Here is an 18249-nt window from a genome sequence, read left to right on the forward strand (position 1 = left end):
TTGCTGGCTTGTTGCAGGCTTAATTATATGTGGACCCTTACTTGGTGTCACTGAAATATTCCTGAACAAGAATAAAACCATCATTAATTCTTCTGTGATGTCAACAGACTGTTTAGGATCAAAGAAGTGTGGGTAGATGAGTGTTAAAGGAAAGTGATTCAGTTTAGTGTTCTAAACATGCACTATGGCTTCATGACTGGTGGAGTGTGCAAAAAGAACAAACCTTCTCACTGATTGCTCTGTATTATCAGGGTGAAGTATTATGTGGGATAACAGAGGGAAGTAGTAGGGAAGCCTCCTGAATATGGAAACAGGTAGTCCGAGCAGTGTTCACGAATAGTGTTTCAAAGTCACAGGACATTGGGTCCTGTAAGTTTCAGATGTCTGTCTGACCCATTGAAAATGCACATGACCCATGGAATAAAATTAAACACACATTTCAGATTTAATATTTCTTATAATTGACATTGAAATTATTAACAAACATAAGATTTATAAACAGCAAACAAGTGTCACATGTGACATAAAACAACTTCAGTCAAAGTCATTGTGAAATATACAGTCAGACATTGGGGCCGGCGGGTTGTAGACTTCTGTCTGACCATTGGCGAATCTGCCGCATTTGTCAGAGGGTCAGATGCTATTCGTGAACACTACTAGTGTTTGGTTGAAACAGCGCAGGATATCAAAGTGGGAAAAGTCACTGCAATAAACTGTGCAGAGTTGTGCAGGATCATGGATTTGGATGACAGATGCTGTATTTTGATCCTTACTTTGCCAGCATCATTCATGGATTGTGGAGTGATACAGCTCTAATTCTGTTAAAATATACTGACATGTTTTGGGTTGTAGGTGATGAAGGACAGTCTGGTCCGGTCATTCATGTGGATGGAGCCGGACATCTTGAAGCAGTCCAACCGTCCAGAATGGCCCCTTGTACTCCACAACCTGTGCTACCTCCATGCTGCTGTCCAACTGAGAGCCAGGTTCGGTCAGGGAGGATGGAATGCACCTCAGGATCTGGCCAATGTCGGCTTTGGAGAACTGCAGGTAAGGTGTCCAGATTATTGAGTCACTGGCATGTTGATGTTACTTTGTGCATAGTGACCATTCAGATAAGTTATCTCCCATAAGGTGAGGACTGACTTTGTTAATCCAGACGGTACCTTTCCAAACTCCTGGACCTGCCCCTGCATATTGATGAACACATTTCCAGATCAATTAATTATGGCTATGGTGTAAGATACATTGTTTTCCATTAGATAATCTGGAAGATGGACTTATGAGATTTCACGCTATGAAATAATTGATTTTGATGTTCTCTTTTGCAATGGTATTTGAATATGTGTAGTGTGAGTTTCATTTTCTTTTAAATTTCAAAATGTGGTAATACATTGTTCATTAAAATAAAATGTGTCAAACAGTAACTGAGGTTTTTGTAACGAATGAATGACATTTTATGCTTTCCACATTTGTGGAAAACTATTGTTTTGTTGAGAGTTTATAGAAAATAGGCTAAGATGCTTCTAGTTTACATTAAATACTTCGATCATTCTGGTATTGACATTTATTGGCAAACTGACAGTGACATTAAGGTTATTTATTTAGAGTCATTCCTCAACACAAGATTTCTGTGTTACAGGAGGGACTAAACTTTGCTGCTGGAGAGTTCAAGGACCCTCTGTTTGTTCTGGGGCCTGATGGTGCCCCCACACAGAGGATGACTTCCTGGACTGGCATCAGGTTCATCTTGGCAGAGGTGAGTCACACTGACCTTGTCTAGCTGACCTTCTAACTCTGACCTTGTATTGACCTTGACACAGTGACATTGTCAGTTTTGAAACTGTACCACAATGTTGATATAAGAAGGGTGATGTTGGTTTGTGTACCAGTTAAACAGGAATAAGAGTTATCTGAACTTAAATGAAAATCAGTCAAGTAGGAATTCATTGAACTAAACATGTCTGCAGCCTCAAGATGAAGTGAAGAAAAGAAAAATATTGCAAGAGGTGAGGTGAGGTGAAATTGGGTTTATCGTCGTACTTGAGAATATTTCGCTGATATGACGACGTGAATGCGTGTGTATGTGTATGTGCGGCTGCTTGTACTAGCCCAGACTGAAGCTGGTTTTATAGTGCTAGCCCACTGAGATACCATGCCGCAGTGAAGCATGAATACCCCACTCAGACACATTGTACTGACTCCGAGCCGACCAGTTCTTGTTGTACCCATTAATGCCGAGCGCCAGGCAGGGACCTATTGCAAGAGAATAGCATGCACAGTTTGCTAATATATTACTGGTAAAGTAACTGAATTATTAATACGTGCATCACTTCCTTCTGGTGATATAACTGTGAGTTTCTGTTTGACCAGGTGGTGTATGGCAACCACATCACAGACAGTTTCGACCAGCAGAGTCTCAGTGCAATGGTGGACTACTGGGTGTCCCCTACTGCCGTCAAGAAGGACTTCGAGGTTGCTAGATGTAAGTAGACATGGTTGCTGGCCAGGTTGTTGGACTTGATTCATTATTACTCTGTGGTGATTATTCACAGGCTGCCATATATGGTTGGTTATTGGTGGAAAATATCTGCAGAACATTACAAGTATAATCCCTGAACTTCTGTACCTTATGTAGACTATTTGGATCTTTGTAGCATTATAGTCTCAAAAGTTTCCACTGGTATAGTTAATTGTGGAGGCGTGTGGGCATGTGTACTGATAACATGTCACAGATCATTTAAAATAAATCAACCTCAGTCTAGTGGTGGTCCGATTAATTGAAATAATCGAAGATTGGTCATAGTGACTAAACGACCAAGCAATCGATCATGTTTTCTCATAATTGAACACAAACAATTCTGGAACACTTGTTTTCATTAACAATATTTTTCACATGGTTGGTTTTGTCTGTTACATTTCGTAAGCATTACAAGCTCGTTTCAAGTCATGATTGAACTTATCTTAAAGACCCCAGGAAATTTATGTTCCTAACATACTAGTCATCCTTTAAAGATGTGAAATTTTGCCAAAAAACCCCAGAAGAACTCCTTTTTGTTTCCCTTATTTTAATGTGCATTAACAAATTTCATAAATGACGCTAACCAGATATTTTCGATGATCATCATCAATTATGAGATCTTAACCAATTCCCAACACTACCTCAGTCATGGAGAGTTGTAAACTTAAGCATGTGACTGTTCACCAGTAGTACAAATGGGTACCCGGTAGGATGAATTGGTAAGGCGACTGTAGACATTCTAGTGCCTGACAAGGCAACTTGGGTTGTATACTCCACAATGGAGCTGAGAATGCAAATAGAGTGCCCACTGATCCATTGCCCTGGGTAATAACATGTACTGGATCTTTTGAGTCAGGTATGCAAGTACACACATGATGATTATTATCATTGTTGTTGTAATCATTATTATCCCCTTAAGCATTTAACTCATTTGTGGGGTGGTGGGGTAGCCTAGTGGTTAAAGCGTTGGCTCGTCTGCGCGAAGACCCGGGTTCGAATCCCCACATGGGTACAATGTGTGAAGCCCATTTCTGGTGTCCCCTGCCGTGATGTTGCTGGAATATTGCTAAAAGCGGCGTAAAAACAAACTCACTCACTCACTTTAACTCATTTGTGATAATGGCTCTCTTTGTACATAGACGTAGAGTATTTTCTAACACATTTTGATCTGATGAATCAGTTTTTAATGTCATTATTTCCAGTGAAGTATCGCCATCCAACAATGTTTTTCAACCCCAACGTGAGACTGAACTCGTTGATCCAGGCTCTAGATGGCCTCAACTACCACTTCCTGGACACCCCCGAGGGCTGCCACCTCCACCCCAACATCGAGGTGAGCACACACATCCAGGCAGGAACATTCTCTGCAGATCTATGGAATTCACAGATTTTGTGTCAATGTGCTTTATGCCTTTACAATGTATGCCTGAACCCTACAGTTCCACAGAGCCCTGGATAACTTTCAATGTTTTTATACCTCTTCTCATCCCAGCATCTCAAGGGGATGTTATAATTTGTGATGTTCTTCCAGGTGGAATGTAGGGGTAACACTTACACCTCCCTCCGGACCAGTTCATATGTAGTATTGAATGTGTACCTTTTCAGGGGTGGTGGGGTAGCCTAGTGGTTAAAGCGTTGGCTCGTCACGCGAAGACCCGGGCTTGATTCCCCACATGGGTACAATGTGTGAAGCCCATTTCTGGTGTCCCCGCCATGATATTGCTGGAATATTGCTAAAAAGTGGCGTAAACTAAACTCAGTCAGTCAGTCAGTCAGTCAGTGTACCTTTTCAATTTAAGATGATGTTGAAATGTCAGACTAAAGTAACTGAAGCAAACATAATATATTCACAGATTCATTCTGCAAAGCAAAACACATCTTCCTCAACACATCACCTTTGGTACAACGGTGAATCAGTAGATTAACTGTCTTGGTTTGTTTTTGCATTCAATGTGAAATACAAAATCTCTTGACTTTGGTTTTAATTCATGTTTGGAATTGTATGCAACCATTTACTATTTTAATCTTACAACACAGAGTATAATTGGAAAGAAAACAAAGATACCATGGCAGATGGTCCAGAAGGAGGGCACATATAGCTTGCTGTTATAATGCTGATTACGCTTGTTGTATGGAGTAGCTTTGTCAATGCAGACTGCTTCTAGGAAATGGTTTTAGTTTAGCATTTAGTTAAACGCTGAAATTATTCCTGTGATATTCAGTCCTAGTAAATGCAGATTAATTAATTTTTATGCCATTTGAAATTCCACATGCAGCCTGTTGTTTGTTTATGGTGAAATTGCTGAGTGATCCAGCTTGTAGTCATGTCCTCTGTATGTTCCCCATCTTCTTCCCATGCTGCCAAGGATGACAGCTGTCCGGTTGGTGATGCATGTTCATTTGTAGTTGTCCTAGTCTGTCTCACAGTCCCTGAACCACATTGTTGTCCCTACTGCCTAGCCCTCCCTGCAATGCTTAAGCCCTAAATTGATCACTGGATTGTCTGGTCCAGACTTGATTATTTACAGACCGCCACCATATGGCTGGAATATTGCTGAGTGTGGCATAAAAGTACACTCACTCACTCACTCACTTAAGCCCCAAATGAAGCGAGTCTAGATTTCTCCCAGGTTCTCCCTATTCACTGGGGCTCCTTTTCAATTTAAATGGGTTTAAATTACATATATTCAGGGACTAAGCATTAGTCTAGCTTAGGCACTGACCATTTCATATGCTTGGAGTAGGGGGAGGTCTGTTGGCGGGTCAGTCATAATATATTTCCTTTTGTAAATACTGGAGGCATGTATGATATTTAAAGTATTTTGTTAACTAATAATTTCTTTAAGAAAAATCATCTATTTCTATCCAGCAGAATATATGGTAGTTGTTCCTTTACGTTCAATGAGTTGTATTGACATCATATGATTTATTAGCTCAGTCGTGATAATTCTGAAACCTGCTGAGTTTGTGTCATTTGGACAGTTAGTCATTTAGATTTTGTCGATGTGTTTAATGAAAACCAAAATATTTTACATGGAATACACTCTTTCTACCTTAAAGAACTGTTCATGTTTGTCGCTGTGTATTTTTAATACTGAATATCAACCTGTCAGATATGTAAAATAGTTAAGTCGTGTCAATCTCTGAATGCGTTTTTTAACATTTTGAGTTTGTTATACTTTTAATCATAATAACAATGATCTGTGATCACAATGACTTTTAGTGACTGTACACATGTCTGAATGTGTCCTACAGACTCTGCTCGGAGATGACCAGTATGTCTTCACTCGCCTCAACAAGGTCTTTGATGCCATGCCATCCACAGTGACCCTATCACACAAGTTGTTCCCCCGACCTCCCAGCCCATTCCTTGGTGAGTATTGCTTGGTCAGTATGATTGACCTGCTGGTCAGGTCAGGATCAGTGTTAGAACCACCTAGCTACTGCTACTGGATTTAGATTGTTTTATCAACACAAAATCTTAGTCATTGTCTAATACATTTGCGTGATGCAAGTTACAGAAACAGGATTACATTGTTGAGAGTTTACCTGAAGACCGTTACCTGGTCCATGTATAGTACACTGTTGTCCACCGCCTCCGTGGTGTAGTGGTTAGAGCATCCGCCCGGAGAGCGGAAGGTCGCGGGTTCGATCCCCGACCGAGTCATACCAAAAGACGTTAAAATATGGTACTTGTTGGTCCCTGCCTGGCGCTCGGCATTAATGGGTACAACAAGGACTGGTCGGCTCGGAGTCAGTATAATGTGTCTGAGTGGGGTATTCATGCTTCACTGCAGCATGGTATCTCAGTGGGCTAGCACTATAAAACCAGCTTCAGTCTGGGCTAGTACAAGCAGCTTCACATACACATACACACGCATGCACGTCTTCATATGAGCGAAATATTCTCAAGCACGACTTAAAACCCCAATTTCACCTCACCTCACCTCTGAGAAGAAAATGTAATATGACTGTTTAGGGAATGAGGGCGGCCCATATATATGCATCCTGTCTGGCTGTGCGTAGCCAGTGAGAACTACTGATTATTTTATTATTTATGTTAATGTACAGTATATGATCAGGTAGATATTTTTTCTGAAAACTGAACCTATGACACCTACCGGTACTGTTGATGACGTAGTGTCATATCTGTATGCCAGTTCACTGTATGTCATGTGATGTCCTTCTGTATGTTTGTGACCCTATGTCTTTGTTATGTTTCTTTCTGTGAAGGTGTCTTGCTATGTGATGACAATTCTGTTTCAAGATGCTGTCTTCTGTAATGTCATGTTCTCTGTGGTCATGTTCTGCTGTAGGTCCTGCTCTGGCTGTGGAGTGTTCTGTATCCAGTTCTATGTTCTGTATCCTGTAATGTCATGTTCTGTGTAGGTCCTGCTCTGGCTGGTGTGAGTGTACAGAGCAACAACCCTGCCATCGTGGACCAGGGCGTGTTCTCCACGGCCAGCTACGCCACGTTCAAGATGAGGAAGGATGTGGAATTGTGGGAGATCTGTCACACCATGCACTCCAAGGTGCCGAAAGCCTACAACAAGGTGAGTAGTCCACCCAGTATACACACAGCACAGCCATTGTTCTACCTCACATCTTCATACCCATGAAGATCCAGGTTAAAATTGGTCTTCAGTAGACCAAGAGGCAACTAATGGGATGGGTGGTCAGGCTTCCTGACTTGCTTGACACCTATCATATCCCAATTGAGCAGAACAGTGCTCATGATGCTGATCACTGGATTGTCTGGTCCAGACTCGAATATTTACAGACCGCAGCCATATAGTTGGAATATTGCTGAGTGCTGCATTAAGCAACAAATAAACCAAAATATTAGCACTCTGTCTGAAATACATATCTACATATCAATACTATAGTGACTGGCATCATGTCCAGTTTGGGTCTAGTTGCTGTGTTTTGCGAATTATGAAAGCAGATGTTGACCCAGTATTATAAGAATAATTACTCACACCAAGATTGTACATTAGTAAAAATTCTAGTTACAGTCCGTTTGGCTCAAAAGCGGACCGATGAATTGCAATCTAACTCGAAAACTAATAAACATAACATACTCAATGAAACGCTGATCATAATCAAAACATCATACCCACTCTGTGAGGTTTTTGCAGAATTTTTGTCCGAAAAATAAGAAAGTTGTTTAACTATCATTAAAATATTGACAGAGTTCACTGTTTGTTACGAGGTAGGAGTGCAGAGAAAGGGACAGCCAGGTCTTCGAGAAGCACGTTTACAGACAAAGTTATTTATTCATTAACCTGTGCTGTGCCATCTCCATCCGTTCTCGAACACCTGGCTGTCTTTTTGAACAGTTGTAATCCAACTTGGAAGGGGGGTTGCCTTTTTGGCATGTTCCAAGTCCCATTTTGTCAAGACATTAAGAATATATTCACTTATTGAAATTCTCTTATTCCTGATAGAGATTCCATCCAGAGACCTCCAAAGAGTATCTTGCATTAGCAGTCAGTCATTGTTACGAACGATGCAGATTTGTATTTTTGTTCTTGGAAGGACAGAAAAGTTGCAAAGTACCCACAATTATTCTTTTCTTCATTCAGGAGTATATCATAGAGAGAGTGAAGAAGATTGGTGGCTTCACAACATTCAACAACTTCATCATGCGAGAACTGGAGACCATGTACAAGCTGCTGACGGAGATCAAGGCCACGCTGCTGGTAATGACAGATCTGCTTTATGTTACTGATGCAGTGTGTTCTTGACGTTATGACAAATATTTCCATTCTCTGTGCAGTTTATTGGATACTTTTACAATACTTATTGGGATTCAAAATGTGGAGGCTTGTTATTATTTCTTTAACTCAAGTACAGAGTATGACCCTTGATATATAGTGTCTGCGTCTGCTGTACAAGGTACAAGATTTTGGTCCCTGAAAATGATTTCCTTTCAAAAGACCTTGAAATTGATTTGTGTTGAGACTGGCAGTCCTGTATTGTTTGTAGAATCTGATTATTACTCAATTTCACATTCATGTGCACCCATTGTATCCCAACTGCGTAGATCAATGCTCATACTGTTGATCACTGGATTTTCTGATCCAGACTCAATTATGTCAGACAGCCTCCATATACTGGAAACGTATTATATTGCTGAGTGTGGCGTTAAACAACAAACCAAACCAACCCTTTCATGTTCATGTAATTATTCACAGCAATTTATTGAATGGATGTTTACCCATGCCATGCTTGCAGGCGATAAAGATGGCAACAGAGGCAAATACACGCCGGAAATAAGTATCCTTGGTGACCAGATAACCGAGAGCCTGCTGTCCATTGCTGACGATCTGTTCCACATGCGCATCCCCCAGGCATGGTGTCAGCTGGCTGGGTACTCGGCCCCGCCCCTCACCTGGGGGCTAGGGCAGTGGTTGATAGAGCTTCAGAATAGATGTCATCACTTTGAGAGGATCCTGTCACTGGTGAGACCATCAGAATATACACATTGTTACATTAGTGAGGTGTGGTCAAACCACTGGATTCAACAGCTGTCTTTAGATACGTCCTGTATCCCCCCCATGGGAACTGCGAACAGCATTTCCGTGGTCCTATTCTTCAAACTTCTGTTGTAACTCGGGGGGACCACTTCTTGTCTTACTTCAATCTCAGACAAGTTGAATCATGTTGATTCATGTGGCTACAGATAAACTAGTATTCTCCTATTACTAGATATCTTATAACAACCCATAGATTATGATAAGATCTTTATCATAAATGAGTTGCGATCCCTTCATGTACAGGTAAGATCTTTACCTGTACAGGATCTTTAATCACTCATGAGTCAGGATAAGTATAAAATATCAATTTTACTTAAAAAATTACATTTTGGTGTACTGACTTTAGCAAATAAACTTGAGAATATCTTATGAAAATATGTTGCCTTTGGAGAATTCAAGGTTTTCTGCATATGAAGATGGTATGATTCAAGTTTGATATTGTAGCAGTTTGTTTTCTTCCTTGGCTCTTTGTCAGTAATTTAGGGAAGTCTTTGTTACATATTTGTTTTGGAGCTTGTTAAAGAGGCTGACTGTTTCTAAATATTTGGGGCAGTGGGAAAACCTAGTGGTTAAAGCGTTCACTCGTCACGCCAAACATCTGGGTTTGATTCTCCACATGGGTACAATGTGTGAAGCCCATTTCTGGTGTCTCCCACCGTGATATTGCTGGAATATTGCTAAAAGCGGCGTTAAACTCAACTCACTCACTCATTCTAAATATTCTGTTTTTGAGAACTATTTGAACTGATCAGTGTTTGAATATTGAAGTAATGTCTTCTTTGTACTCATTGATGACATTAAACATGACATTAAGGTGACATTAAGTATTATTAACCTTGATCACCAAATACATTTGTTTGTGTTGATAGATATTATGACTCAAAGGTCCAAGTCGACTGTGGTTGAGTTTTATGATGCTGGATGGATACTTCATATGTTTGAGTCCACACATTGATGTCTTAACGTGTCTGTGTAGGGTTGGGAGAAGATGCATCTTTAAAGGATGACGTACTGGCTGGGAGCGTTCTTCAATCCCCGGGGGCTGCTAGCTCTGCTCAAACAGGAGAGCATGAAGCAGTTCTCTGCCGACAGGTCTGGAAACTTCGAGCAGTTCACATTCCAGACAGAAGTCACTTCCAGGGACAAGGATCATGTAAGTTAAGGCGGGTTGGCTTTGTCTGATGCTTCATCTGAAGGTGGTATTTGTTTACAGGGTTAGAAATTTGATATATTCTCATTTTCAATTCCAAATTGTGTCAGATTCAGAATAGCTGGGGTGTGGTCAATCTTGTGATGTCAAAAAGAGAGAGGTGATGTGGGTAGCTCTATCATCTAAGGCACTGCAATTCACTATGAAGAGTAACTTCTCTGAGGAGTTTGTAAGTTTCCAAAAGATGTCCAATTTGCATCACTTCAGTCTTTCCTGTCATATTTACCAGACTTGTCATAATATGACTGAAATACTGTTCAAGGTGTCATTGAACAAAAGTCACCTTGCTCTTAACACAGGCTTGATCCTGTTTGCATGTACAGTGTGTGAAGCCTGTGATTTGCCTGGAATGTTGCAATGTATAAAAGATTCATTGACTCTCAGGGTAGGTGCAGAAGAGGTAGCATTGAAATATATATTTACTCAAAAAGCATGAGACAGCTATCTTTAGAAAAGACTTGACATTTCTATGATGCTGTGTTTCAGCTGCGAGACCCACCTCAAGAGGGGATGTTCGTGTTCGGCATCTATGTCTGGGGATGTGCGTGGGAGAAGACAACTGGAGAACTACAGGACACGCCCCCCAGGACTGGCTGTGCCTCCCTCCCTGTGGTGCATGTCACCTGCTGGCCGGTCAACGAAAAGCCACTTCTACAGGACTCCACTCGGGCTTCCGAGACCTACCAGTGTCCGGTGTACCACTCACGCATTGCTAGTCGGGAACCAGTCATGGAGATGGACGTCCGGAGGGAAGGGATTCCAGCCACACGATGGGCATTCCGTGGACTATCGGCCACCATACGGCCATACTAGACCAGTACTGGAGTGTTGAACGCAGTGCAGTCTGGTTGCTGAGGTGACAACCTATCTGGCAGTCTGTCGGTGGAACATTGTCCTAAAAGAAACATGCACTGTTTATTTTACCAGTGGATCTGTGTTTTGTGACTTGTCCAGTTTGTCCAGTGGAGTTGGACATTACACAACTACTGTTGAAACGTTGTCTTTGTTTATATAAAGTGATTACATTCCAAAGCATTGCCTTGTTTGTTAAATTGACACTTATACCAAATACAGGCTTGTTGTACATTGTTATCTTGAATGTTTGGAATGTTCAAGACATTTAATGAAATTTTGCAATATTGTATTGTTGTGTATCAGTATACATGCCACTTCATTGTTGACTTGTGCTTCACATATGATGTAGTGGAGATACTGGATTGTGTGTCAGGATTGCTGGTTGTTTGGTTCATGTCTGACGTCAGGGATCATTGCATGCTACAATGTATAGTTAACATATTGATCATTACAAACATCTAAGTATTATTACAGCACTGTGTAAAATATGAACGAAAATCCTAAGTTTGCTGAAGTTACAGCTAAGTGCATGTGGACCACGTCAGTATTCAGGGTCACAACTTTACCCTGATTTTTGCCAAAATTCTACACATCAAAATATGAAATCAACAGCATTATATGTATATAGAAATTATGAATGTAGTGTTTGTGTAAATATAGGACCCTTAGTCTACATGCATATATTATGTGTGTGCATTATGTGTAAATAAGTCCCACATGGTCGTACTACCTATTGATCCATACATTCAACATGAGGGCAGAGCAGTTGGCTTCCAGACTTGACCCTCAACCACAAAACAAGGAGTGTAGTAAATCCAGTGTCACATATATACTGATGCCACTTTTTGGTAGTGCACTTTCACCAATATAAACAGATGTTCTAATATTGCTTACAAAACCAAAACAACTGCAGCATTATTTGTAAATGTATATAATCTCTACGATCAGTGGTGTTGTGATCTGTGATATCCCCCTCTACAACTGCTGTCAGTCCTTCCAATGTACATGCTCCTCTTGTTCCCAGTATTGGAGATGTGTGTGATGATTGTGCGTCCTATTGGATGCTGTGTTAAGCATACCCTGTTGGTCATGCTATTATTCTGTTTTATTGTTATATTATTTATTTCATATCATCATCCATTGTTGATCACAACACAGAAATGTGATTCATGTCAACCAAGTTGAATAAACCATTCCAGCTGAGGCAGTTTGTTGATGTCTGCATCTTGTGGTTGGACCGAGGTATCGCAAGTCTGACAAGTTCTGACACTCATGAATATCTGACTGCATAGCATAGTGTTTCATGTTCCTAGTAAAATATATGTTGGAACATAATAGAATTATAAGATGATTTCAGGATATTGGTTGATAAACAACACAAAAAGGGAATGGAAAGACCATTGACATTGGGGTTGTGCTGTGTTAAATCCTCTGATTGGTTTGTGATTGCCAGAGTGATATGTACTTCAATTCCACATATGTCATAGCATGTCAGCTTAATGTTGGATAAGAAGTCATACATATTTTAAAATTTGGTCCTGACTGACCAAGAATTTGAATCTGGATGACTATGAACTGTGCAACACTGCAGTTACCCACTCTAACTGGTACAACAAACCCATTCCAGTCTAAAACTGTTCCGATACCGCCTCCGTGGTGTAGTGGTTATAGCGTCCGCCAGGAGAGCGGAAGGTCGTGTTCGATCCCCAACCGCGTCATACCAAAAGACGTTAAAATATGGTACTTGTTGGTCCCTGCCTGGCGCTCAGCATTAATGGGTACGACAAGGACTGGTCGGCTCGGAGTCAGTATAATGTGTCATGCTTCACTGCGGCGTGGTATCTCAGTGGGCTAGCACTATAAAACCAGCTTAAGTCTGGGCTAGTACAAGCAGCCGCACATACACATACACACGCATGCACGTCGTCATATGAGCGAAATATTCTCAAGCATGGCGTTAAACCCAATTTCACCTCACCTCACCTCACCCCTGTAACCGTTATGGTCAAGACAAAGTGGCGGGATTGTTTTTCATAGTAACAATGATCACTCTTTCATTTGATCCAGATTGACTGTTTAGATTTATCGATAGCTAGAGTATTACTGAGTTTAGCACTAAACAACAAACAAAACAACAGCAGACACCTGTGAAACTGTCATGGGGCTAGCACTATATCCTTACCACCTGGTCCTTCCTGCAAGGAAAACAACCACTCTGTTAAATTAAATAGTTTATTTGTTTCATACAGCATAATTGTACAGATAATAACAGATGATCAACAGAAAAATTCGAATATTTACATGTCATTTACAAACAATATATTACAATAACTCTCTATTCAGAACTTACAAAACAGATCTAATTCGTAAGTAGATTATGCAACGAAATGGTAACCCCCAAGCAAATGACACAAACGAACACACTTATCACAGTATATACCATCACTGACACTAATGCCATCCAGAATGTTTCGTCTAGAATATCACAGTCACGTGATCTTATTGGGTTCCTCCTCAAATATTGCACGAGAGATGGGATTTCAGATAAGGGTCCAGTTTGACAGAGAAAATCTCAGCACAACTCATTAAACGTTTTTCATACTTTCTATGAAGCCTATCTTATGGGTGACTAAATAAAATCAACTTGTTAATGCAACAATAATTTGTTTTGCTGTGATTATTATTATTCTAGTAATGTCACAATATTCTGGGATCCCAGTGGGACATGTCAACCCTTTAATCACTAGGCTTCTTGACTTCTACCCTGTAATATAGAATAATATTGTCTTAAAATTCAAAACATTCCATGGATAATTTATCAAATGGACCAGGGTATTTGAGCATATCCTGTAGTACAAATGTTTGTTACAGTGCAGTGCTGAGACCTCTGTAAAATGTCAACCTGGATAAGTCAAATGTCATTGGCATTCTTGCTGTATGTGTACCAAAATGGAACTGGAATAGATAAGTGTTCATTCTAAAAGAGCTTTTTCAACAGATATATCATGAATATGAAAAAGGTTTTACTTCAATGACAGTCTTTTAGTTTTTCACAAATCAAAAAATGTCAAAGCATGGTGACTGACTGGCATACTCCTATGAAGTAACTTAACCTAAAACCTTGCGAGTCAAAACACTGTCAACACTACCCAAGGCAACACACTCTCCTTTAAAACCATGCTCTGGCCTGGAGAAAACTTCTAGTAAAGTCTATACCGTGATGTCAAGCAGGTATATTAATATGCAGCCATTTTGATCACAAGCTGGTACAGATCAGATTAAAACTTGGAACCAAGTATATGAGCAAATTCAATGATCACAATAAAATGTTCGATGTCAATCCTTCCACACATTGGGGTCTCTGGTTAAGTCAGGATACTGTTGAAGATGACTACATCATTATTGTATTTAGATCAAAATTACAAATCTGGATAATTCAATTTCTACGATTTCAACATAACATGTCAATTAGCCATTAATATAATTATACATAACTTTTCTAAAATATGAACATGGTGTTATATTTGCCATTTATTGGTGAAGCTCTGGCTGAACAAGAACATGGATGTGTATTAAAATGAGTAGTTGGATTTCGGAAGATGTTAAAACGATGATCTGGCAAGAATTCACAACAAGAACTTAGGAACAATCAGCTTGAATACATATCTCTCTAACACAACCTTGAACTGATGATCAACTGGGCAGATACTGGTGACTGATGAGGCAGGACGTAATGTAGGAAGTGTTGGCGAGAAAAGAATGACAGTCTGATAGGAAATGGTTTGAAACTTGGATAGACATGTTTAGTACTGACGGAAAAACATACAAACATTTCGTGTTCATTCTGATGGATGATGGCAGATGAAACTGAAATACTGTGTTTGGCTGCTGTAGAAGCTAGTCATTTCAGAAGCCATGCTGTATGATGTATTCACACGATAAAAGGAATGATTAAACACTTCTATTCAAGTGGATACCTTAACCGTTACACTTTCTGTTCACACTATAGAGTTGGATACCTTAACCGTTACACTTTCTGTTCACACTATAGAGTTGGATACCTTAACCATCACACTTCTGTTCAAACTATAGGAGTTGTGCAGGTTCTACAACACGGTGTATAAAATAGGGCGTAAAGAAAGGCCTGTTGCTGTAACTGATTACACATAAATAAGAGTGATGATTAATTTACAAATCAAATAATACAATGTACAAGAAAAGCAAACCTAGGTACCCATGGTGCTACAAGACCACAGGTTGCACAGACTTGGATGTTAGAGCACATATACTTTGATATACATAGCCAGCAAACACAGGACGTGTTCTATAAGGTGGCTGAGGGATGAACTAGTTCAGTTCAGTACAATACAATACACAGATAGTACGGCAGTGCTGGAAAACTACACACATGATAAACTAGTAAAGAGAGAACAAATAAAATATTTCAAACATTGTCAGTAATCAATATGTAGTATTCACAAATAAACAGAAAATATAACATAAATAAATAATATAAAAACTGGCAACGAAGACTTAAAGGTACGACAACACAATGCACAGAACACAAAGCCACCCTGACAGAACCCTTTTGGCATGTATACCTGAGATACTAATCCCCTCTGTGAACAAGTCATTCTAATTTGTCATGGTTGAGGTAAATATCCTGGGGCATAGTAACATGAGCAAGCAAAAGTCAGGTGTGAACACTTTATTACATGTTGAACCAACAGCATGTGGAAACCTAGTTACATGTTGAACTAACAGCATGTGGAAACTTTGTTATATGTTAAACCAACAGCATGTGGAAACCTAGTTACATGTTGAACCAACAGCATGTGGAAACCTAGTTACATGTTGAACTAACAGCATGTGGAAACTTGGTTATATGTTGAACCAACAGCATGTGGAAACCTAGTTACATGTTGAACCAACAGCATGTGGAAACCTAGTTACATGTTGAACCAACAGCATGTGGAAACTTGGTTACATGTTGAACCAACAGCATGTGGAAACCTAGTTACATGTTGAACCAACAGCATGTGGAAACCTAGTTATATGTTGAACCAACAGCATGTGGAAACCTAGTTACATGTTGAACCAACAGCATGTGGAAACTTGGTTACATGTTGAACCAACAGCATGTGGAAACCTAGTTACATGTTGAACCAACAGCATGTGGAAACTTGGTTATATGTTGAACCAACAGCATGTGGAAACCTAGTTACATGTTGAACCAACAGCATGTTGTAAACCTAGTTATATGTTGAACCAACAGCATGTGGAAACTTGGTTACATGTTGAACCAACAGCATGTGGAAACCTAGTTACATGTTGAACCAACAGCATGTTAAAACCTAGTTACATGTTGAACCAACAGCATGCGGAAACCTAGTTACATGTTGAACCAACAGCATGTGGAAACCTAGTTACATGTTGAACCAACAGCATGTGGAAACTTGGTTATATGTTGAACTAACAGCATGTGGAAACCTGGTTATATGTTGAACTAACAGCATGTGGAAACTTGGTTACATGTTGAACCAACAGCATGTGGAAACCTAGTTACATGTTGAACCAACAGCATGTGGAAACCTAGTTACATGTTGAACCAACAGCATGTGGAAACCTAGTTACATGTTGAACCAACAGCATGTGGAAACCTAGTTACATGTTGAACCAACAGCATGTGGAAACTTGGTTATATGTTAAACCAACAGCATGGAAACCTAGTTACATGTTGAACCAACAGCATGTGAAACCTAGTTACATGTTGAACAGCATGTGGAAAACAGCATGTTGAACCAAAGCTAGTTACATGTTGAACCAACAGCATGTTATATGTTGAACCAACAGCATGTGGAAACCTAGTTACATGTTGAACCAACAGCATGTGGAAACCTAGTTATATGTTGAAACCAACAGCATGTGGAAACCTAGTTACATGTTAAACCAACAGCAGCATGTGTTGAAAACCTAGTTACATGTTGAACCAACAGCATGTGTAAACCTAGTTACATGTTGAACCAACAGCATGTGGAAACTTGGTGATATGTTAAACCAACAGCGTGTGGAAACCTAGTTGCATGTTGAACCAACAGCATGTGGAAACCTAGTTACATGTTGAACCAACAGCATGTGGAAACTTGGTTATATGTTAAACCAACAGCGTGTGGAAACCTAGTTGCATGTTGAACAAACAGCCTGTGGAAACCTAGTTGCATGTTGAACCAACAGCATGTGGAAACTTGGTTATATGTTGAACCAACAGCATGTGAAAATCAAACTTGGTTATATGTTGAACCAACAGCATGTGGAAATCAAACTTGGTTACATGTTGAACCAACAGCATGTGGAAATCAAACTTGGTTACATGTTGAACCAACAGCATGAGGAAACTTGGCTACATGTTGAACCAACAGTGTGTGGAAACAATGCTACATGTTGAAGCATTGGCATATCTTAACACTGCAAAAGGTTGAACCAACAGCATGTGGAACTACTGCTGTGCGTGGAACTGCTGCATGTTGTACCACAGCTTTCTCAACTCCGAATGTGGAACAACAGCTATGTGTTGAACCAAACCATAATCAAAGGTATGTTCTAAAGCAAACAACAGTACATCAGTATCTTCCTACTTTGTACAAAATTGTCCTACACAAGATTTTCAAAGTCTTCAACTTTATAATGTTTCTACAGTATCAGTGATTACTTTAATATAGAAAACCTAATATATTGAAATGTTGGACATTTTGAAAAACTTTGATATATAAAATATGTGCTCTAATTTCTGTGCCATTCACAATCTGTTCATGCAAATGGATGTGTGAAGATCTCCTGTCCTCTGTATAAGTTACTGAGCAATATCAGCCCTGTATGGCCGGTTCTAGCTGAACAACACCACCCATCAGGACTAACTGGCTTTCAATGCATTTGGCAGTTTATGTACATAAACACACACATAGTTACACGGGCCTGTCGGACTTTCAGCACTTCATGGGATAAGGTGACGTGAGGTGAGATAAGGTTTAAACATCGCATTCAAACTGGGAAAAGGAATGAAAGACCAGATCTATGTTAGAAATAATTCTTGCCAAAATGGGAAGATGATATTTACAAACATGATT

The 18249-nt window shown here is 39.9% G+C and overlaps 1 protein-coding gene and 1 long non-coding RNA gene across 2 annotated transcripts in view; one reads left to right on the forward strand and one right to left on the reverse strand.

Moving 5' to 3' along the window:
* LOC124290091 (dynein axonemal heavy chain 8-like) overlaps nucleotides 1-12328 on the forward strand; it is a 102175-nt gene extending 89847 nt beyond the window's left edge. The window contains 11 exon segments of the mRNA XM_046726780.1: nucleotides 853-1050; nucleotides 1643-1759; nucleotides 2374-2485; nucleotides 3724-3854; nucleotides 5777-5894; nucleotides 6911-7074; nucleotides 8107-8223; nucleotides 8759-8785; nucleotides 8788-8985; nucleotides 10037-10213; nucleotides 10757-12328. Of these exon segments, the coding sequence (XP_046582736.1) occupies nucleotides 853-1050; nucleotides 1643-1759; nucleotides 2374-2485; nucleotides 3724-3854; nucleotides 5777-5894; nucleotides 6911-7074; nucleotides 8107-8223; nucleotides 8759-8785; nucleotides 8788-8985; nucleotides 10037-10213; nucleotides 10757-11083 (1686 nt within the window). The 3' untranslated portion in view covers nucleotides 11084-12328.
* A 1015-nt stretch (nucleotides 12329-13343) lies between these two features.
* LOC124290069 lies at nucleotides 13344-16363 on the reverse strand. The gene is made up of 2 exons (XR_006901823.1): nucleotides 15969-16363; nucleotides 13344-15866 (listed from the first exon to the last, which is right to left on the reverse strand). It is a non-coding gene; the product is annotated as an uncharacterized LOC124290069 (long non-coding RNA).
* Between the last annotated feature and the right edge of the window lie 1886 nt (nucleotides 16364-18249).

Source organism: Haliotis rubra, unplaced genomic scaffold (genome assembly GCF_003918875.1).
Source record: "Haliotis rubra isolate DU_JTF1 unplaced genomic scaffold, ASM391887v1 Scf456, whole genome shotgun sequence".
NCBI lineage: Eukaryota > Metazoa > Mollusca > Gastropoda > Lepetellida > Haliotidae > Haliotis > Haliotis rubra.